This window comes from Mesoplodon mirus (assembly GCF_964341445.2).
Source record: "Mesoplodon mirus genome assembly, chromosome: 15".
Taxonomy (NCBI): domain Eukaryota; kingdom Metazoa; phylum Chordata; class Mammalia; order Artiodactyla; family Ziphiidae; genus Mesoplodon; species Mesoplodon mirus.
Window position 1 is genome coordinate 56,811,633 of NC_138991.1, and position 23,280 is coordinate 56,834,912.

At 47.1% G+C, this 23,280-nt stretch overlaps 1 protein-coding gene across 4 annotated transcripts in view; it reads right to left on the minus strand.

Moving 5' to 3' along the window:
* The window catches only part of CLEC16A (C-type lectin domain containing 16A), a 209,791-nt gene that overhangs the window by 123,935 nt on the left and 62,576 nt on the right, over positions 1-23,280 (minus strand). For all 4 annotated transcript variants that reach the window (XR_014291540.1, XM_082600684.1, XM_082600683.1 and 1 more), the window contains exons 11-12: positions 15,568-15,697; positions 11,611-11,711 (exon numbers count right to left, since the gene is read on the minus strand). Coding sequence is in view for 3 of the 4 variants with exons in the window: in XM_082600684.1 (XP_082456810.1) it covers positions 11,611-11,711; positions 15,568-15,697 (231 nt within the window). In the remaining variant the exon portion in view is untranslated. The remainder of the gene's footprint in view (positions 1-11,610; positions 11,712-15,567; positions 15,698-23,280) is intronic.

Sequence of the window (23,280 nt, forward strand, 5' to 3'; positions counted from 1 at the left end):
AACTAGGCTTGCAGAAAAGCTCGCAGAAACAAACATTTCACTTGCTCCACGCCTGGGGAGCTGGAAGGATTGTTTGTGCCTGAAGCACGTCTTTTCCTGTTATTCTACAAAAGGGGGGATGGTGGCACTTCTGGGAACTCTTGAAATACGGCCCCTTGAGTACTAGATGATGCTTCATTTAGAACCCTGACAAAATACTGGAGGATAGCAGTGAGGAGCTGATTGTCTGGATTCTAAGTAACTCCCACACTCACACGTTGACGTAATAAAGCATAACAATATATCTTGCGCTACTGAATTCCTTCCAACTCCGAACTAGAGGCTAAGTCATGCCAAGGAGATGACACGGGTGGAGGCGGCCCGAGGGCTGGAGGTAAGCAGGTCCCCCTCTCACACCGCACCGATGTGGCTTCATCGAAAAATTTGATTGTGATGAAAATTTGATTTGTGGCTTCTGTATCTCGTTTTGATGCTAAATGTCTAACTCTGAAGCATTCTGGTTTATTGAATGGCAAGAAGGACATCAACTGAATCTTTCTAGCATTTGCTTTTTTCCAGAAATGTCAACACCGTGTGAATCTCTCTCTACCCTTTCGTTCTTGGCCCTCTGGGAACTGTCAGTCAGCGGTTCTGGGGAAAACAATGGCTCCCCGGCCTGCCCGGCACATCACCCACTTCCATGACCCCCAACCCGTCATCCCACTTCAACGAAGATGGAGCCAGCTTTTGGCTACCCCGGGAACGCAGCGGCAGCCATTAGGGCCTGGGAGGCAGACTCGGACCAGCTCTTGAATTTCCATGGCGAGTTCCCTTTTTTGTCTCTTGCCTATTATTGCCCTGACTCCCTTAGAATTTGTCAAAAATGAGGAAATCTGTGGCAAAATCTTCTCTCAACAGGAAGAAAAACCTGCCAAGGTTATCCTGACCTTCCTCGGCTGGCAGCTCCACCCTCTGTGAAGTGGGGGAACCAGGGGGACTGAAAAACCTCAAGACTTCACAGGACCAGATTCCAATGCAACCTCTTCCTTTAGTGAGGAAATTAAGGCCCAGAGATGTTAAGTCACGTCCCCAAGGTCACAGACCACATTAGAGTCACAGTTAGAACTAGGTTGATTCCAGAAATGGACAGGATCCAGCTGGGGAGGGGGTGGCACCCCCTGTGTGGTGAGCTGACCACAGCAACAGTTTGAGAGGGGCCTGCCCTCTGGTTTGACAAAAGCTACTGCCGCCCTGCAAGGCCTCCTCGTGCCCTTGGGCTCGTTCTCTCCCAGGGTTCTTGCTGCACTGTGGCCACGATGGAAGGGGAAAGGGCCAGGTGCCAGGTGCTGGAGGAATTTTGTTTTGATACTTACCTCTTGGACTCTCAGCCTCCTTACATGTTCAATGGGAATAATTACAGAAACTGCCCGTCCCAGGGCTGCTGTCAGGACGCAGTAAGAAGCAGCACTCGGTCACGTACGATAGTTACCTGTCGTTACCTTGCACTGATGGGAATTTTTACTTTGAACGTGGCTTAATGTAGTTCTATATCAGCTGTGTTATAAGAGGAAAGAAAGAATGAAAGAACAAAAGGACAGAAAGGAAAACAAGCTAACCAAAGCTAACATCAAGCTATTCTAGAAGGCCCAAAGAAGGCACGCTGAACTGTGTGTGGGGAGCGCAGGGGACGAGCAGATAGGTTGGATTCTGAAGGATGAGCTACTCAGGGACGACCAGGACTTGCCAGGCCAAGGGGCAGGGCAGGGAGTATGGCAGAGCGCGGGGAGAGTGGGGTCAGGGCTTTGGGTGGAAGTGATGAGGCAGAAGCTAGGGGAGGGACAGACATGGCTTGGATGCCAGGACCCCTGGAGGGCAGCTAGCAGGTGACATGACCTGGTTGTCATGGCCAACTCTAGAGCAGCCTCCATCCCCCTGGCTACTCAAGGTGATCTCCCCACTTCCAGCACTTTCCCAAAACAGACTCCATGTTGCAACACATCCTATGCGCAGTAGATTTTACCACCAGCCAAGGGGAGGCAGAGAGCAGGGTCCATTCCACACAACACATGGCAAAACTTTGTAAAGAACCCCTCTGGGCATCTCCCCTCTTTCCCCAAAGTTCCTGCTCGGCCAGGTGCCTCATTCCCTCCCCGTCTCTCTCTTTTTCCTACCACGGTCTCTAAGACATTCTTCTGGGTCCAAACAAAACAGTGGCTGACAGCTGTGAATGAACAAGGTCAGTGTGACAATATGACAATGATATGCATGTGAAAGGGAAATGGCACATGTGCAGGTGGACGGATGGACAGGCAGAGAGACAGACATAGACACACACACACACACACAGGTTTCCAGTTACTGAGAAGCAGGTTTTGTTGCAAACCCGATCGAGTTCCTTCGCCAGCCATTTCCCTCTGACTGAAATAAACACTGTACATGATATACTGTCCTATTTGCTTCAACCCCCTAAGTGCCGAGTGACAAATTCCAGAGAAACCCAGATGCACTTTCACATGGCCTGGGAAGCCGCGCTCGCACGTCCAGATTCCAGCAGACCCCACGCTTCCTCATTTCCTCCCCACCGGGGTCAGATCCCGCTCTACCCCGGTGAGTCAGAACGGGTCTCCCTTGTCATCACTCCCACCCTACAAGCACCGGCCTGGGACTGGCGGGGCCCAAACTCCCAACTAACTAATTCAAAGAATCCCAAATAGAAGGGAAGGGTGTGGCTCCGTGATGTCAGTAACCAGCTCCTAAGCTTCCCCTCTGGGTTCTAGATTCTTCCTCCTTAGTGGAAACCCCCATTCAAGACAAGGGTAGAACAGACCCAGACCAAAGCTACATAAAAAGTAGACAGACAAACCTGCATAAAGAGACCACAATAGTGCCAGGTAAAAATAGTGGTCAAAAATTTTTTTTCTTGGACTTCCCTGGTGGTGCAGTGGTTAAGAATCCTCCTGCCAATGCAGGGGACATGGGTTTGAGCCCTGGTCCGGGAAGATCCCACATGCCGTGGAGCAATTAAGCCTGTGTGCCACAACTACTGAGCCTGCGCTCTAGGGCCTGTGAGCCACAACTACTGAGTCCATGTGTGTGCCACAAGAACTGAAGCCCACGTGCCTAGAGCCCATGCTCCACAACAAGAAGCCCGCACACTGCAGCGAAGAGTGGCCCCCGCTCACCGCAACTAGAGAAAGCCTGCACGCAGCAACGAAGACCCAATGCAGCCAAAAATAAATAAATTAATTAAAAAAAATTTTTTTCTTTCTTTCGGTCTCCTTGGCTGGAGTCACACAAGCATTGCCAGCTTTGGAAGACTATAGACCAACTATTTCGAAAGCTAACCAGATGTTGGGCCAATTTCCAATGTACTTCCAGTTCTGATTATGTGTCAGTCGAGATCCAAAATGATATTTTGCCAACTCTCCGCATGGCAAAAGCCTCCCTTTATCCTGTTACCTTTCAACCTTTCCCATACCTCTCATCCATGTTCCAGTAACTTCTCAGCAAAACAAAAAAAGCAAAAAGCCCAAGATTCCTCTTGGGTAAACAATGATAAATGGAGGGGGCAGGGAGTAGAAGGGGTAGTGGGTAGAGCAGGGGAACCTTTAGGAAGACAAAGCTGCAAAACTCACCCCCCTTCCCCTTCCCCTGGGCCAGGGCCCTGCAGACTTGACAAAGGAGAGAGGGCTGCATCTGCTATTACAGATATGAACCAGCCTTCATCACAGGGCCTGACTGAATCACAGCGAGAGCCTTCCTCCAACCGGTCAACCCTTTCCACTGTGCGATATTCACTTCGGTGCAGCATCTAATCTATTATGATTTACTGGAAGGCCTGAGCTAACATTTGGTTTTTATTAACATTGCTTTTATGTTAAAATTGTCTTATGATGGAAAATCTATCGGAAAGAGACCATTTCATTAGGGGCCCTGCTTAGAGGGCAAGGATCTGGAAAAGAGAGGCTGAAGGTTAAGTGCAGCTAACTGCCTGCTGCCTAACCAAAACAGCAACCACCCACCCACCCACCGCCACCGCCAGCACCCCCACCAAACGGCCCCCACCAAATGCAGACCTGTACTCGCAGGCCAGACTGGAGCATAAACCAAGCGGCAGCTCGCCCTGCTAGGCAGTTTCCCCTGGGGGTACCCCAGGCACCTGGGCCTCAGGGTGCTGAACTTGAACTCTCCAGCTTCCTCTCCAAACCTGCTTCATAGCCCACACTCGCTGGTTCTGGAAATGGCACCACCAGTCACACAGTGGCAGGAGGCAGGGCCCTGGGCATCACACAGACTCCTCCCGTGGTGCCCCCTCCCACCCAAATCAAGCAGAAGTCTCCGCCCCCGGCCCCACTCCTGCCCTTGTCTCCCTGTTTTCGTAAATGGCCACACACAGCTGCCCCAGCGTCCCTTTCACTCACCCCCCACATCTAGTCCATCAGCTCATCCTGGCTGTAGCTCCAAAATGTATCGTAAAACTTTCCAATTTTTCTCCATCTCCGTGGCCAATGCGCCATAATTCATTCTACGTTATCCCTGCCTGGACTACTGCAACAGCTTCCTCACAAGCCGCCCAGCTTTCCCCCTTGCAACTCACTCCCCCACCCCCATTAACCTACTTTCCATCCAGCAGCCAGAGTAATCTTCCAAAAATTTCCATCTGACCATGTCACTCTTCTACTTAAAAATCCTTCAGGTGTTTCCCACTGCACCTGGAATAAAACCTAAATTCCTTTTTGCAGCCTTCAAGGCCCTTCACGATCTGGTCCCTGCCCACCTGGTCAGCCTCACCTTGACCTGCTTTCTGCTCCTCAAACCTGTAAGGTCTTTTGCACCTCAGGGCCTTTGCACAGGCTATTCCCTTTACCTGGAGCACTCCTGCCTCAGATCTTTGCAGAGCCGACTCTTTCCCATTCTTCAGGCCTCAGCTCTGATGTCTATTCCTCAGAGAAGCCTTCCCTGACCACCCAAGCTAGTGACCCCGGCACCACCACCCCTGGCTTCCTCCACAATCACAGATCACACCCGTCACGCTGCCTTCTCCTCCACCACTGTCGCCTTGCTCCCTCCGCAGCAGCCACACTCGCCACCAGGAAAATCTCTGTTTGGTTCACCGCTGTGTTCTCAATATTAACCACAGTGCCTGGCACCTAAGAAGGGCTTCAGAAATATTTGTCAGAAGGGTGAATGAATAAATAAATGAAAAGCATTAGCAGGAAGTGGAAGAAGGAATTAAATTCCCTCGAATACAGAGTCCCACTCTTTTAGGAAGAAAGAGAGGTGGGCTCCCCAGCAGGACCTCGGCAGGGTCGTCTCTCTGGCCACATCATGGACGAAGGAACGTGGTGTGCCAGCCACCACTTCTCCACTCCCCAGCACACGGCGGGGCTCCTGGAAGGAAGCCTGCTCAGAAAGCCAGCCCCCCATAAGACGAAGTGTTCACCCACGTGCCCCCTGGCCCTCTGGAGCTGGGCATCCCCACACCCGCCAACAGCACCCTCCCTGCGGAGGCCCCGAGCACCGAGCACCGGCTGCCAGGAAGAGAGCAGCGCAGGGGAGCTGCCACACGGCTGAGAGGCAATCAGTCAGCAAGCTTTGGCTGAGCGCTGACCGGGTGTCAAGGCGCCGAGCTGAGTACTGCAGGAGGCCGTTGAGAGCGACGCGGTCTCTGCCTTCAGAGGCCCAGCAGTCCAGAGTAGGAGAGAAAACACGCAGAGCAAAAGCATAAAAAAGTGCCATGGGAAGAACTTCATGGAAATTAAAAGTGTCTGCTTTTCCAAAGGTATTGTTAAGAAAATGAAAAGGCCAGCCACAGACTGGGAGGAAATCTTTGCTAAACACATCTGATAAAGGACTTGTATATAGAATATAAAGAACTCTCAAAACTCAACAATAAGAAAATGGACAATCCATTAAAACATGGGCAAAGGAAATGAGAAGATGGCAGACTAAGCACTTAAAAAGCTGTTCAACGTCATTAGTCATTAGGGAAATGCAAATTAAAATCACAATAAGACACCACTATATACCCACTAAAATGACTAAAATAAAAAAGGTGGTCGCGCCACCCACTGGTGAGGGTGTCAGAACACCAGAACCCTCGTGCACTGGTGGTGGGATGTAAGAGCATGTGTTCGCTTTGGAAGATAGTTTGGCAGTTTCTTAAGAACAAACACACACACACCTATCATATGATTCAGTCATCCATTCCTCAGCATTTGTCCAAGAACAATGGAAATACATGTCCATACAAAGACCTACATACAAGTGTTCACGGCAGCTTTGTTTGTAATGGTCAAAAGCTGGAAACAACCCAAACGTCCGTTCACAGATGAATGGGTAAACAAATTGTGGTACATTCACACATGGAATACTAATCAAACATAAGAAGAAAGGAACCACAGATACACACAGCAACATGGACGAATCTCAAAATAATTATGCAGATTGAAAGAAGCCATACAAAAAAAGAGTATTTATAGCATGATTTTATTTACATAAAAGTCTAGAAAGTGCAAACCAAGCTATAGTGACAGGGAGCAGTTCAGAGTTGCCTAGGGAGAGGGGTGGGAGAAGAGAGGGACGGAGGGGTGACAAAGGGCAGGAGAAAACTTTTGGAGTGATGGATACGTACACTGACTTGACTGTGGTGATAGTTTCATGGGTGTATAAATGTGTCAAAACGTATCAAATTGTACACTTTAAATACGTGCAGTTCACTGTTTATCAATTATACCTTGATAAAACTTTCTTTTTTAAATGCTACAGCTTCCAGCTAAGAAAGGCAAACCATCTAAAACAATGGTTATGAGACACTGGACAAGACAACAGGCAGCATAGGAGGGTGATCCTGAGAGAGAAGAAACTAAGGCAGTGTGCCCAGTGATTGCTCCAGGCCACACCGTCTGGAAAGTTTCCAGGCCTCACCACAGACTGAGAAAACCCAAACAAAGCTCACGGTCTCTCTGAGGTGAGAAGGCAGAGTCTGCAGTTCAGAGAGGCCAAGTGGCTGGAACTGACACGAGACAGTAGCAGAGGCGGGGGAGCTGCACAGATCGGCAAGGGGGTTCCTTCTTAGGCCCCCGCTAAGTTCTGCCCTGTGCATGCAGGGGAGGAAAGGGAAAGGCCTGCTGGGAGGAGGCAGGTGGAACAACCCCAGGAGCTCACACGGGGCCAGCATGGAAGGACTACCTAATCATGGCTCATTGAGTAGAGCCCTTGGAAGGGGACGGCCTCTGGACTGGGGTCAAGTGAGCCAGAGACTAAAGGCTGTTCTGGACTAGCACCAAACAAAGCTTAAAAGCCAGCGTCTAAGAAGACCTAAACGACTCCTAGTAACTTCACCTTGTCCCAGGACAAAGCCCAAAAATCTTGAAAGGAAGCAAGAATTCAGCATCCAACAACAAAAAATTCATAGTAACTGTCAACCAATCAAAAAATATCAGGCATGCCAAAAAAAAAAAAAGGGAAAATATAACAAACATAACCTAAAATCAAACCAGAAGAAAAATCAATGATAGAAATACGGCTAGAAATTACACAGATGATAGAATAGACAAAAAGAAATCAGAAGGGAAATTACAAAATATTTTAAACTGAATAAAAATTAAACAACATATATCAAAATTTACTGCAGGCAGCTAAAGCAGTGCTTAGAGGAAAATGTACAGCATTAAACTCATATTTTATAAAAGAAGAGAAGTTTAAAAATCAGTGACTGGTATGGAGAGGGTATGACTGAAAAGGAACAGCATGCGGGAATTTTTTGGTTGATAGAGCTACAACGTAACACCTGATTAGAGTAGTGTTCACACAAATCCATAAATATGCTAAAATTAATGCAACTACACACAAAATGAGTCAATTTTATTGTATGTTAATTTTTAAAAGTAAAATAAAATAAACTGAGTAGCATAAAAAAATCAATGATTTAAGCTTCCATCTTAAGAAATTACAAAAAGAAGAGTAAATTAAAATTGAAGTAAGCAGCTAAAGGTAAGAAATAAAGAACAGAAATCAATGAAATATAAAACAGAAAAACAACAGAGAAAAAAATCAATGAAACCAAAAGAAAGTTCTTTGAGAGGACCAATAAAATTAATATAAAATTGATAAATTTCTAGCCAAACTGATCAGGAAAAAAAAAATAAAGACCTCAACTATCGATACCATGAATTAGAAAGGGGGCACTACTATAGATCCTACAGACATTAAGAGGATAATAAAAGGGGAATTCCCTGGTAGTCCAGTGGTTAGGACTCTGTGCTTTCACTGCAGGGGGCACAGGTTCGATCCCTGGTCGGGGAACTTAGATCCCACATGCTGCACAGCATGACTGAAAAAAAGAAAAAAAAAAAAAAAAAAGAGAGGATAATAAGGGAATATAGTAAAAAAGTTTATGCCAATAAATTCAACAGTTTAGATGAAATGACAAATTCCTTGAAAGACACAAGCTACCAAAACTTGAACAGAAGAAACAGATAAGCTTTAATAGCCCTATATCTACTATAGAAATTGAGTACTTTGAAACCTTTTCTCAAAGAAAACTCCAGGCCCAGATGGCTTCACTGGTGAATTCTACCAATAGTAAAGGAAGAAATAATACCAGTTCTACCAAAACTCCTCCAAGAAATTCAGGAGGAGGGAATACTTTCCAATTTATTTCATAAGGTAAGCATAACTTGAGAGCAAACAAAACAAGAGAATTACAGGGAGACCACAGACTAATAACACGCAGGAACATAGATGCAAAAGTCCTTAACAAAGTTTTAGCAAATCAAATCCAGCAAAGTATAAAATATGCCTGCCACACTAGGCGGTACTAACCCAGAGTGAGTATCACCTGAAGGGATCAGAGAAAACTTCCAGGAGAAGGTGAGTTCTCAGCAGACCCTTGACAGTTGAGCAGAATTTCAATAGATGGTGATGTTACAGCAGAGAAAATGGCAGGAAAAAACACAGGTGGATACAAGAAGGTGGCAGATCAGCCAAGAACAGGTAGGCGTGTTGGCTCTGACTGGGGTGGCTGCCAGCCTTCCAAAGAAGCTCCCTTCTCTGGGAGCAGTTCCAGACACAGAGCTGAAACCCCTGGAGCCAGCTCTGTGCTGTGTGACCCTGACTCTCACCCACCCCACCCCCAGCCATAACTGACTGTTCCGGAGTTAGACATATCACCAACCTGGAACAATGAGATCTCTAGCCCAACAGTTTGAAACCTGAACGGAGACAGACTCCCTGCCTGGGATTTGATGGACCCACAACGCGATCTACCTTAAGGGAAGTCCCCAGAGCTGGTCCTGACCTTCCCTCGGCTTTTCGGCAACTTCTTGGATCCCATGAGCTGCCCCAGGGGCCTTCCTATAAGACTCTCTCTCTTCGTTAAGTTAATGTGAGGTGGTTTCGGCGCCTTGCAACCAAAAGAATATTAAAGAGTTCAGTGAGTACCATGACAGCCACTGCAAGTTTATCTCCATGCAAGAGTTCAATCACTGCGTAGTAAAGTTTGACTCCCTGGGCCAGAGCCAAGGGTCTATGACAGGGAAGTTGGTGGAATCAGGTCAAGTTAGAATGGTAGGTGCAATCCAGATACTCAATATGGCAGGTACAGGAGACTGGAGTTCCAGGGAGAGAAGAAAGCACCAAAGGTTTCTGAACAGGGGAAGGACACGGTCAACACAGTCTTACAGAGAATCACCGGGCAGTGCTGTGGAGAATGGATTATAAAATGGCCGTGTGTTTGACCCCTCGGGGAGGCTGTGGTAATGGCCACTGGGATGACGTGCTCAATCTCTCTCTTGCTCTCGTGCCTTTGGTTCTCGCCTCCAGCACCTAACTTAGAGCCAGGCACTGAGCTGTGCTCAGTTAAATTCTGCTGATCAGATAGGCTGAAGAGGGAGAAATGACAACATCTGATGACTAAATGCTGGGATCAAAGGAGGGAAAGAGCTAAAGGTCGCGGCAGTTTCAACCTTGGTTGGCAATTTCAACTGAAACAGAAACGGCAGTAAGTGTGATGAGGTCAGGGTATATTTTGGGGGGATGAGTGTGGTGTAGTCAGACTGTTTCAAAGTGTTGCTCAGTCACCTAGGTAGAAGTCTCCAGCGTGCAAGGGTCAGGAGTTCAGACTGCAGGGCTGGAGTGCGGCGGGCATGGAAGGTGAGGGTCGGGGGAATGGCAGGCGATCCATGGGTGGGGCCGACTCCCATCGGTCAGGCTTGGAGTTCTGTTTACTCCCAGTAACTGAGGGCTCCCGTGTGCCAGTCACCAAGGCAGGAGCTGGAGGGAGTCGCAGAAGCCATGGGAGTGAACGAGATTGTGGAGGGAGGATTCGGAGCCTGCTATGCATCTTTTAGAGGAAGTCTCGGGCTAGATCTACACCCTTGCACGTGAGCACAATGACTTATACAGGAGAAGAGCCATCGTGGCCGGTCCTGTCTCTGGTGGGAAAAGCCTGGAAATGGACTCAGTGTCATTCAGTAAGGGGATGGCGGAATAAATGATGGCACAGACACAGGATTAAAAAGCACGAGGCAGTTCTATAGGGATGGGAAGTGACGGGTTGATACATGATGATGTGAGAAAAACAAGGCACAGAACAGACAATAAAGAATGAACCTCCATTCATGTTGGGCAGGGGGTGGGGAACCCACATAAATAAAATAATATACACTTGTACTTGGGTTTGCATGGATATCTTTAAAAAGACACACAAGAAACTGTTAACATGAACTGCCTGTGAAGAAGAGAACTGGAGGACCAACTTGAGAGAGGAGGCCTCTTTCACTATATTTCCTTTTGCCACTAATCAACCTATTTATCATGATTAATGATTTAAGAGTAAGCACATACTTTATGTTGAGCGCTTTCTCAATGACTCCAGCCATTGGCTGTCTTAGTAAAACCCACCTCCAACTACCTCCCAACAAGCTGATGAAAAACCTACTAAAACAACACTTGATGCAAAGTCTCATCTATGCCAAGCCCGGCATTTGGCAGGGGACAGAAGGAATATTCTTGATTTCTTCTTCAAAGAGATTCTGATGTGGTGCTTTGAGAACTTACCCGTGTCAAGCCAGGTGGCACACACACCAGCGACTGTTCTCAGAGAGGAAGTAAATGAGTGGATTCTAATCAAATCTGTCAACTCCGCGGAAGTCCGATCCTCACCACTCGGCCTCAACAAGGGAAGCCAGAGAACCACACCTTTCTTCAGAAAGGAAACCTATGCTTCCACACAATCCACTCAGAGTCTATTTTAGTTCTGAACCCAGAACAGCACATCAACTTTTATAAATAGCAAAACCAAGACTACAATTTGACTGATTTCTGTTCTGATGTCAGGAAAGAGGTAGGAAGCCTAAGTCAGTTGTAAACCAAGGGGTTGAAAGCAAAGCACAGTGCGAACAGTCATGCTGGGTTGGACGGTCAACACTTGAAACTCCTCCTCTGCCCGCCCCAGCCCCGTGCCGCCTGAGTAACCGATTCCTGTGGCTTTAGTCTGTAGAAAAGCACCTGAGAAATCCTAACGAGGTTGAAGAGAAGTTCTGTGGGAGTCTGCCAAAACCAGAAAGGAAATTCTTCAAGGAAAGCAGCTTTCCTCTTCCCTGAAGGCAGACAAGCCGAGCAGCTTACCTTTGTTGTGAGACATCGCGTACAGGAGGCAGAGCACGAAGAGCGCGTGGTAATCGTCCTCGGGGCTGTCCAGGGCGTGGTACACCATATCCAGGAAGGGTCTGGAAAAGAGGGGCACGCATGAGCCTCACCTGCACACGGGAAGCAGCTGCCTTAGCCCTTTACAGCCCCACCGCCAGCATGCAGCGCGTCCGCCGTGTGCCCAGTCCAGCACCAGGCCTGGAGGACACAAAGGGGACAGAGAGGCAGGCCCCGCCCGTGCGAAGCTGTCGTCTCCAGGGTAAACCGACTAAGGAACGAAGCAACCGCTTAATCACTCAGCATCGTTCACCCGCTGTCCCAGACACTGGGGATAAATGATACCAAGTCTCTGGTCTTGCGGCACTTCCATGCCAGTGGGCAGACAGAGAATGGACACGCCACATCATCACTTCAAAGAGTGACAAGAGAATGAAGAAAACGGGGCAATGTAATAGACTCACAATAGCAGACAAGGTACCAACAAGTCTGAACAATTTTAGAATGTGGACCCTGGAGCAAGAACTGCCTGGGTTCGACTTCTGATTCTGCCTCTACTTAGCTGCAAACCCTTGGGTACGTTACCTAAAACTTTCCCCCATCTGCAAGGTGGGGATTAAACCCTTCGGGGTTACTGTGAAGATTCAAGTGAAATGACAACAGAGAGGCATTTAACACAGGCCCAGGCACAGGGCGGAAAGTGCTCATACATGAGAGCTGCTGTTGGATTTCTATTTTGCGTATTCCAAGGGCACTTCTCCACAATCTCACTTTGGCAGGTCCTGGCCCAGTGATTTCTTGGGCTGACCTTCCCAGACTGGAAGGGATCGATAAGAAGTCTCTCGCCTGATGCTTTGTAGGTGAGATCTATAGAGTGGCTGCAAATATCACAAACCACACACCCTAAATGCTGCCCTTCCAGGTGAACGGCCTGGCCCGGAAAGACTCTTCAACACGAGGATAATAGAATATGCACAGATCTGGCCTGTAGGCAGGAGGCTCTGATCCCATGACTGTCTGCGGCTGCCCCCGGATGCCAGGTTGAAGCCAAGAGAGCACAGCAACTCAATGAGTGACCAAGGGCACACTTTACCCCTGGAAGGACACAAGCTACTGTCAACACTGCTGACTGGGTGGGGGGAGGGGGCGGGGGGGGTGAGGGGCGAGATGGTGCAGCAGAGAAACAGGGAGACTATTCACTGCAAAACATTTTATACTTTTTTGAATTTTGATACTCCACAAATGTATCATCGATTCAAAATATTATATTGAAAAATGCAGAAGCAGTGAAACGCACTTGTCATAACATTTCAAACAAACATGTGACACACAGAAATTAAAGGAAGAAACTTTTAAGGAACATTTACGTTCAGGCTCTATTTCTCTGGAGGCCCAGATCTGTCATCACCATTCAAATGCGCGAATAGTTTTGCCATGTGTGGATCTGTTTTTTTCTAAGCCCCTAGCAATAACGCTTCCAAACGTAAGAGCAGGATAAAGTATAAAACACTTTCTTGTAAGCCAGCTGCTTGGAATTTGGACTGTATTTTCATTTGGGAATAATAAGAATAACCAAATGACCAGTAGCAGAGGGAGGGCTCAGTGGATATACCATCTTTCATGAGATGAAGTATTATGAAGCCATTAGAATTTTGTTTACTAAGAGTACAATAAAGTGAAAAAGATGCTTGTGGTTTGATATTAGAGAAAACCAAGAATAAAAAGTAATATACATGGCTATTGGGGGTATAAGCTATTGGGGAGAGGAAGGGCAGAATTCCCACTATATTGGCATTGAAAACTGGCTGGCAGGAAATCACCAAAATGCTAATAACAGCTGCCTTTGAATTATGGAGAGCTTTTTTTCCTTCTTTATACTTTTCAAGCTTTTTTACATTTTCTGAATGTGTATTACTTTTTAAAATTTAAAAGGATTTTTTTTTTTTTTTTTAAAGAAAAGGGAGAATGTTGTGAATGGTTTCTGGTTTCTTAAGCCTATATTTAACCATGAATGCAGATACAGCCCACAGTGTATGGCGAATATAAGGACAGTTCCACTTTGTACTATGCTGTTTCTTTGGACAAGCAGACCAATGTCAAGATCCAGTTCATGTCGAGGACAAACTGTCCCCTCCCTCATCCTCAGTGCCCTCCTCCTGGCTCAGTGCAGGAGGTGAGAGGACAGAAGTCCGTGGCGGTGTCTCTGACAGCCAACAGCTCAATACCTTTGCAAAGGTATTGGCAACTCTCCACCAGGGACAGTCTCTCCCTGGCACCTGGTCTCAGAGCAGAGCGCAGCTCCTGCCCAGAGTCTCTGGGGGCCACAAATCTGCATGTGGCCCAACTTAAGACACAGGATCAGCTTCCATTATGAACTATGTGGTAGAAGATGCCAAGGTCACCGAAAGTTAAGAAACAATCTCAATCAACTCTAAGAAAACCCCTCTCCATTAAAATTCAGGAAAAAAAGAAGTCTCAACTCCAACACTCCAACGTAACTTTCTGGTCGGCTGATGTTTTGTTTTTGACAATACATGGGTATTTTTCCTCCTTTAGGAAAGCTACAGTATTACCATACTATGCAAAATACGTGCTGTTTCCATTTATTAGATCCTAAGGAACTGAACACATCATGACAGTATTCAGGGAAAAGCAGCCGCTAATATTCTATTAAGCAGATGCACCTACATTAGCCTAAGCATCCCCCACAACATGTCAGTTTCGGTTTTTCAATGATTCATATTCAAATTAAAGCCGTGCAAGCACCTAAAGGTTGCTTCCCCCTCCCTTTCTGTGTTTAGAATGATTTCCTTAATTTTCAGAGCTTCAGGTGTCACATTTTGTTGTCACAACACAAAATCAGAAAGGTCTTGTCAGTACAACTGACAGCCCACATTGTGCTGCAATGACTTTTATTTAACCAAAACTAAAAGTGGCTCCCCTGTGCAACTGATAAAAATTAATCCTGTCTGTTAGATAATTGAAACACGTGCCAAGAAAGAGATAAACAAGATGCGGAGGAAAAAATTAGCCTGCTTCGAGTCTTCACTTTAACTTGCATTAATAAATAGGATGCGTGTGTGTGTGTGTGTGTATGTGTATGTGTGTGTTTCATCCACCCCACCATGAGAGTTCAGGAAGTGAATGCCTTGCAGGCTGACAGAGAAACCACGTTGCTGTGCGTTTATTACCACTCATATGGGATTAGGAAGTTATTGCAGGCATCTGCGCAGTAGGGCCATTTGATAAGGATGAAGAAGCCTTCCTAACAGTTTGCTGCAACTTCAGGAGCAGCCCTCCACCCAATTCCTTCTGGAAGGGGTGGTGCTACAGCAAGGCTGCAGGCAATGTGGCATCTGGAAGCTTTCAGAGGACATAGTTTGGGCAGCCATCACTGAAATGAACAATCAGGCAAGAAGTTGAAGGTGGACAGCAGCATTAAATCCAGCATTAAATCGTGCCGGCTGAGTCACGAGGTCAGGCCCTACGGACGGCGGTGTGCGTGGCGGCAGCAAATGAATGAAATCCAAACGCTTCCCCCAAGGGGATCCTTTCTGGGGACAGCAGAGTATGGCCAGGAGCGGCCAGTACAAGGCCAGACCCATTAGGACGTGGCCCAGCACCGAAGTGCTTGGGGTGGTGGTGCCATGCCTCAGTCATTCATTCCAAGGGGTGAACACCACGGCCTTGAGGGCCAGCTCTGTCCTTGTGGCCTCTCGAGAGGAGCCGTGTCTCTGATGGAGAAGCAGAACGGTTTGGCCGGGAGGCAGAAGAGGCCATCGGCAGGGGCCGGGGGCGGGAAGAGGCCTGGCTTATCCTCTGTGGGCACCCGGCCAGGGCACCCCCTTCCACAACATCCCAGAGACCGAGCAGCGGTGCCCTACCCCCAGCCCCCGACGGCTGGCTCGGGGGCAGCCCTCCCGCAGCCCCGGCGACTACCTGCTCCACTGGGCGCTGTCCAGGCCGGTGGCGGCGCTCTTCTCCTCGTCCGTGGTGTTCTGCTCCTGCACCGAGGCGCTGGGCGCCAGCTCCGGGAGCTTGCTGCGCTCCATGATTACCATCTCAATCTCTGGAAGCAAACAAAGACACCAGGATGAGCCCACACGGCCCGGACGGAGCTTTACAGACACTCTCGTGCTCAAGACGGAGCCTGGCAGACCGCTCCGCACGCGTCCAGCAAACGCTCGACGGCGGTGGTGGAGCCCCTGCAATACGCACGCTGGGGGGAAATAAGACGGAGGCCTGAACCTCTCTCTCCTTTCATCTTGGCAGCGTCGAGAAATGGGGCCCTGATTTTGACGAGAAAGCACAGATCGCAATGATTTATTTCAAGATTGTTTTCTTCAACAGTTATTTATTCTACTGTATTGATACCATGCTTCCTTCCCAGAGTTGAGGAGTGTGGAAGAAATGACACGTGGTTAATAAAACATAACCAAATTCACTGAAAATATTCTGAAACTGTTTACACTGTAGAAAGGCTCTGACATGACCGAAGCCTTTGTTTTCCCTTCCCACTTACAACTTCCAGAAAGCAGAGAGGGGGAGGGACCTCGTTTTATTTTTCCCAATTAAGTAGGGGCAACTTCTGTAGCACCTGACTTGAGCACGGTGTACACTTTCATTTTGAGAAAAAGGTCTGAACCAACAAAGGAAAACATCCTGAGTTAGAGGTGGACGGTTGTTGTGCCGTGAGGTGTCCTGTTACAGAGTTCCTTGATGCACAGGTGTGGACCTTCAAATACTTAGTTCTTAGAACCCAGAGTTCAGGTAATGCCCCCATCTTCGGGAGACATGATGAGGGGAAACAGATGATGAAATGTGAATCGGCATCTCTGTTCAGGAATGATGGGCCGCGGACCTGGGCTCTACCTCGGCCTTGCCATCGTCTTCCCCTGGACTCGTGCAGCAGCCTCCCACGTGGCCTCTGCTTCTCTTCTCGCCCCCCTAGTTTGTGGTCCACACCAAACCAAGTGATTTTAAGTGGAAATTAGCCCAGGTCCCCTTCTGCCTTCCCATCACACTCAGGATGGAATCCAAATGCCATTCATGGTATCAAGGCCTCGCATGGCCTGGCCCCCGTCCACCTCTGACCTCACCTTGGGGCCCTCCCCGCCCCGCCAGCTGTGCTGAGCTTCTTTCCCACTTGTCTTTGACCACAGCAAGTTTGTTTCTGCCCCAGGATCTTTACAGGGCTGTCTGCTCTGCCTGGAATGCTCTCACCCGAGTCCTCCCTACCCAGGCACGACTCAATCACATTATTCGGGGCTCAGTTCAAACGTCAGCATCTCAGAGATGTCTTCTCAGACAGCCTCCCCACTGGTTTTTCCTTTACCTCTTTTAGTTATCATGAACTAAACTCCATACTTCATTCAGACTTCCTTAGTTTCTCCCTAATATCCTTTTTCTATTCTAGGATCCCATCCTGGATATCACGTTATACCCAGCTGTCATATCTCCTTAGGCTCCTCTTGGCTGTGATGGTTTCTCAGACCTTCCTTCCTTACAGTTTGAGGAGACTGGTCCTCATTTTGTAGCATGTCCCTCAATCTGGGGCATTCTGACTGACGTTTTTCTGATAATTAGACTGGGGTTATGGGTTTCTGGGAGGAAGACCGCAGAGGGGAAGTGCTCCTCTCATCACATCCTATCTAGGGCACAGGCTATTGACATGACTTATGGCTGTGGATGTTCATCTGAATCATTTGGCCAAGTGAACGTTGGTCAAGTTTCTCCACTGGAAAGTGACTTTTCCTCCTCCTTGCATCCCACACCCTTTGGAAGCAAGTCATTAAGCACAGCCCACACTTAAGGATTAAGGAGTTCCGTTCTGTCTCCTTGAGGGAGGAACAGCTACATAAATTACTGGGAATTCTCCTGTATAGATCTGTCCCCTCCCCCCATCTTGATTTTACTTTATAGCATGTATAATTACAGGTATCCCCACCTTTTTGAAAGGTTTGCTTTAGGCCACTTCGCTTTTACGAAAGACCTACATTAGTACCTGTTTTTCTAACCAAAAGAAACCCGAAAAGGATTTTCCCTTTTACAAAAATAGGCAAAAAGCAGAAATAGCACTGAGCGTTGGTGTTGCAGCAACCGTTATAGAGGCGGCAGGCACCCCAAGCAGAGGGAGCGGTCCCCCCAAGCTCCTTCCCGGGAACCGCACTCAGCACCTCAGCGTCAAGCTGCCGTAGCTCTGAACTGTGTCTGGGAGCATTGGTGCTTTACCTCCATTTATATTGTGCATCTGTTACCAAGATGTGTCCTAAGGTAACTGCGTCTTGGCTTTATGCCATCTTGTCCTACAAAAGGTTTCATAGGACCACTCTACTTTTGGATCCCGGGGGGGAAACCTGCACCTGGATTTTCTGTTTTCTATTTATTGGTTTGCTTGTTTCTTGTCTGCCTTCCCCATCTAGGATGTGGGCTTCATGAGAGTAGCTACCTTATCTGTCTTGTTCTCCACCAGAACTCCAGTGTCTAGTCCAGGGCCTGGCACACGGCAAGTGCTTATTACACATCTCTGGAGTGGAACAATGGATGACGGGCCACCGGGGGAGGTTTTGGCTGCAGGCAGGGCTGGCAACGATGCCTGGCAGCTGTGGCGTGCAGGGCGCCCCACCCAGCCTGCGATCAGTGTGTGCACAGTGCCTTCACTGGGGGATGTCGCATCCTTGCCACCTTTCTGGGACTCTGTTAGGCGTGACCGTGCTTGCAACTATCCTCTGGCTTGAGGACTGCATCCCCACATGCCCATGTGGGCCCGGGCCCGGGGGAGGGGCTTGCCTGCACCAGGCCCTTCCCTCCCAATGTGGCCTGTAGTCAGACGCCGCAGAGCAGAGTCTCCCACAGGGCCGACCCTCTCACACAGGTGGGGGCTGACACACGATTTTTAAGTGGAATGTGCCTGCAGAGTTTTGTATTTATTTTAATGTGCATTAGAAGAAAATTCTAGCTGCACAGAAAACCTGTTCTTTTGTGGATGTTACTGCTTAGGATGAAGCTAAATTTAAGAAAAAACAAGTGAATCAATTCACCAAGAGCTACGGAGTAAACAGCAGTCCACGCCGCCTGCGGCCACGGCAAAGAGCAGGAGGCGCTGCAGACTGCTGTCTGAGAAGCACCATTCTCTCCCGGACTCGCATCCTCCCCCCTCCACCAGCCTCCTTCAGGTGCCTCCCAACTACCCCCGTCTTCTCCAAAGTGGGGTGCAGACACACTTCAGTGGGTATGCCAGATGATTCGCTAGGCAGTACCTCTTTTATTTTTAATTATTATCATCTTTTAAAAATCTACTTTGTGTTATGATGTACATAACATTTGTACATTAATACAGATATGTATAGTTTATAATAAATGTATATCTATTGGGGAGATGCATGTTCAATTATGTATTTATTTCTGTTTACTGCTGGGGCGTGCCATCAAAGACATCTGAAGACTACCAAATGAGATGATGGTGCCAGTCTCTGGCTTCTGCCCTGTGACCTTTGACCTGCTTCCCATACTGCTGCGAGGCCCCCTTCCTCCTCGACTGCCTGGCTGACACAGCAGGAACTCAGCTCCAAGGACTCCCCAAGGTTCCCGGGCCAAGCCTTAGTGCCTCCACCTGCTGTGACATGGTTGTCCCTTTTTGGCTTTTTAATCTCCCTGGACACTCTGAGAATTCTGGAATAGAGGAGAGGTTAAAGATAATCCAGTCTAGTGCTCACCAAACTTTGTTGAGCAGGTGCATATTAATTCTGAACGACAATTTCCCAGGGCACCACCATGGTAAGAGGTGAGAGCAGAGCTGCTCCAGGTACAGAATGGGTGGGCGGGTGCCCGAACATCTCCAGCCACGGGTTCCCTCACGGCCTCCACAGAGGCCCCTAAAGCTCCTTTCTGGAATTCTGGAGCTTCCCACAAAATGGCCTGAAAACCACTAGTTTGGTCCTGAATACTGAATCTGAAGAAACAGAAACCCAGAAGTATAAGGACTCAACACAGCTAGAAAAGCAGCAGCAGAAGCCAAGCCTGCTCCCCCTCCCACCTCCTAGGTCATGTTCTGGTGCAGAACCAGGCCCACAAGGGAATCTCCATGCACAACGAGGTTTCCGAACCTCGGCTGTGTCACCCTGGCTGCGCCCCTGTTCCCCCCGTCATGCTCCTCCTCCAGCCGGCATGGTTGTGGGATGAGCTGCTCCACTTAGTTTTCTAGGTAAAATACACAACGCTTCTTTCAAAGCCAAACAGGTTTTCCCCCTTCTTTTAAACAATTTTATCCAAACAACTCTTAAAAGTAGTGATGCTTACCTAGGCCTGCCAGCTCCCTGCAACTGTATGCAAAATGCTATGTGGGCATGAGAGGAGTGGGTGATAGGTTTTTGAGCTTGAGGAGAGGGTCTCGCCAGATTCTCACCACTCCAAAATGGATTCTACAGCCATCTTCCAAAGTGGCTGCCGAAGAGCATCTGGCCTGTCTTGGTGATCGAGGGTCAAAGGGCACCCTTCTTTATGCCACACCAGGAGGTCCGGCACGGTTCTGCACAGTCTTCTGGGCCCCCACTGCCACATCTCTCTGCTGACACTACACCCGCCTCAGAGAGGCCTAGGTCCCCTCCCAAGGTGCATTCGTCATGCTGCCGCCGCCAGGGAAAGCAGACCAGTGGGCTCATGTGGACACAGATTTCTCCCGATGGTCCCTGAGGCCAGGACCCGGGTGCTGATGATGAATTCCCAGGGGGGCTCCATCTGAACCTCAGTTATTAGGTTCTTTACCATGAGCTCCCACCCCGCCAGGTTTCTCTTTTGGAGTCTGAAGGGACTGCAGCAATACCCTAGCCCAGTTTTGCTCAAACTTCAGTCATTTGCCTGCCTTTACAGTTTCTGCCATGTCTGTGTGTTGCTTGTACTATTTGTTACTTACTTAATCATTTTATTTGAACTCCCACTTTTTTTTTTTTTTTTTTTTACTTAAATACATTTTCAATGAAAACTTTAAATCACCCCTATATCCTTCAACTGAGCAATCCCACTTGCAGGAATTTATCTGGAAGATACACCTCCAACGATATAAAAATGCACACCTACAAGGGTATTCAGTGCACTATTATTTGTAATTGCAAAATACTGGAAACTACCTAAATGTCTGAGCATAAAGATTGGTTGAATCAACTATGGTATGCACCGTGCAGCTGGGAAAGGAATGAGGAAGATCACTGGTGAACTGATACGGAGTGATTTCCGGAGATAGAGTTAAGTGAAGAGAGCTAAGTGCCAAAGAGCATACATGGTGGGCTATACCCTGCATGTAAGAAAGAAGGGAAAATAAGGAAGCATACCTACCTCTGCTGCTTTTTACACAAAGAAACGCAGGAAGGATATTCCAGAGAACAATAAGTTAGTTATCTACAAGAGGGAGGGGAACAGGATGGAAAGAATGTGGGAGGAAGGAAGGACACTTCTTTGTACAAACCCTTTCGCAAAAGTTTTGAGTTTGTTAACATTCCAAATTATTAAAAAAAAAAAAAAGAAATTAAATCAATACGAATGGGAAGGGAGAACCCTAAACTAAAACAAACAAAGAACAACAAAAAAGACCAAAATATATTTCAAATGAATACCATACCTATCCTGAAGGGGGAAAAGAAAGGCAAGGCAGACAGATCCAAGTAGTTCATGACACAACACTTGACTCTATACCCTCAATTTGTGGACTGGGGATACATGAAGTATTTGGTGGTGGTGGGGAGCGGGGAACTGCAAACAACCCTGAACTCTTTATTTATCAAACAACAAACAGTTCTGGAACTTTTAAAAGATGTATTATAGGATTGAGCAAATCGTAAATGTTTTGATGTCACTGGGAGCCAGGGCTCTCGCTGTAAAAGAAGAGACATCCAAATCTGGAGTGGGGGAAGGCAAGAACGAACCCTCTGGGAATTGACTGGAATTGGAGGAATTGGTAATGTGTATTTTGTATACATACATGCATATATTTCCTAGCTCTGTGCATTGAAAGGGCCAAAAAGCAAGACACCCCATGTAGTCATGAGCACATCTGGTGCCCAGATCTTGGCCTCTAACACCATCGCCCACTGAAAGGAACCAGGGCTTTTCAGAGAAATTAACCCCGAGGAAGGGCACAGTAGGTGGGAAATGAACCTGGAATACCCTGTTATGACAGAAAGTGTCAGGACTGATTGAAAAAAAATGATGGGGGCAGATCACAAAGACATAGGAGCCAGCTTGAAAGGGTTCTCAAGGGCCAAATCTGGGATGATTTGAGTAACAAATTAATTAAACACAGTAATGAAATATAAATCACTAAAAAACTGGAATCCATGAGTCTGTGCCAAGAAGAGATAGATAAATAAATAAATAAATGAATGGGAGGAAGGGAGGAATCTTGCTTACAATGGGATACCGAGTGCTGACACTGGAAAACCAACATTCTACCACCATCCTGGTAAAGACTGGGTCAGCAAGAATCATCAATGAATGCCATATCTAAGGGGGAGCTTTTTTAAACTGAAGTATGGTTGACTTACAATATTGTGTTAGTTTCAGGTGTACAGCAAAGTACACACACATATATATATTCTTGAACATATATATATTCTTTTTCAGATTCTTTTTCATTATAGGTTATTACAAGATATTGAATATAGTTCCCCGTGCTATACAGTAGTTCCCTGTTGTTAACCTATTTTATATAAAGTTGTGTATATCTGTTGATCCCATACTCTTAATTTATCCCTCCCCACCACTTCCCCTTTTGTAACCATAAGTTTGTTTTCTATGTCTGTGAGTCTGTTTTGTAAATAAGTTCATTTGCATTTTTTTAGATTCCACGTATAAGGGATATATGATATTTGTCTTTCTCTGTCTGACTTACTTCACTTAGTATGATAATCTCTAGGTCATCCATGTTGCTGCAAGTGGCATTATTTCATTCTTTTTTATGGCTGAGTAATATTCCATGGTACATATACACCACATCTTTATCCATTCATCTGCTAATGAACACTTAGGTTGCTTCCATGTCTTGGGTATTGTAAATAGTGCTGCTATGAACAATGGGGTATGTGTATCTTTTCCAATTAGAATTTTTGTTCTTCCTAGATATTATGTCCAGGAGTGGGATTGCTGGTTCATATGGTAAAACTATTTTTAGTTTTTAAAGGAATATCCACACCGTTTTCCACAGTGGCTGCACACAGTTTATTGGGTTGGCCAAAAGGCTCCTTTGGTTTTTAAAGTAAAAATAAAAGACACATTTTTTATTTTCACCAAGAACTTTATTGAACAACATATTTACCATTTTGTCCCCCTACCTTCTGCCATTTTTCAGGCAGCTTCATAATTCCATCTTCCCAAAACTTTTTATCTTTTTGAGCAAAGAACTGTTCCAGGTGCCTTTTACAGTCTCCAGGGAATTGAAAATTTTTCCATGAAGAGAATTTTGTAAAGACCGAAATAAACGGAAATCCGAAGGTGCAATGTCTGGTGAATACTGCAGATGAATTGGAACTTACCAGCCAAGATATAACAGTTTTTGCCTGGTCATCGAAGAAACATGCAGTCTTGTGTTATCCTGATGGAAGATTATGCGTTTTCTGTTGACTAATTCTCGATGCTTTTCTGTTGCTTTCAGTTGGCCTAAAT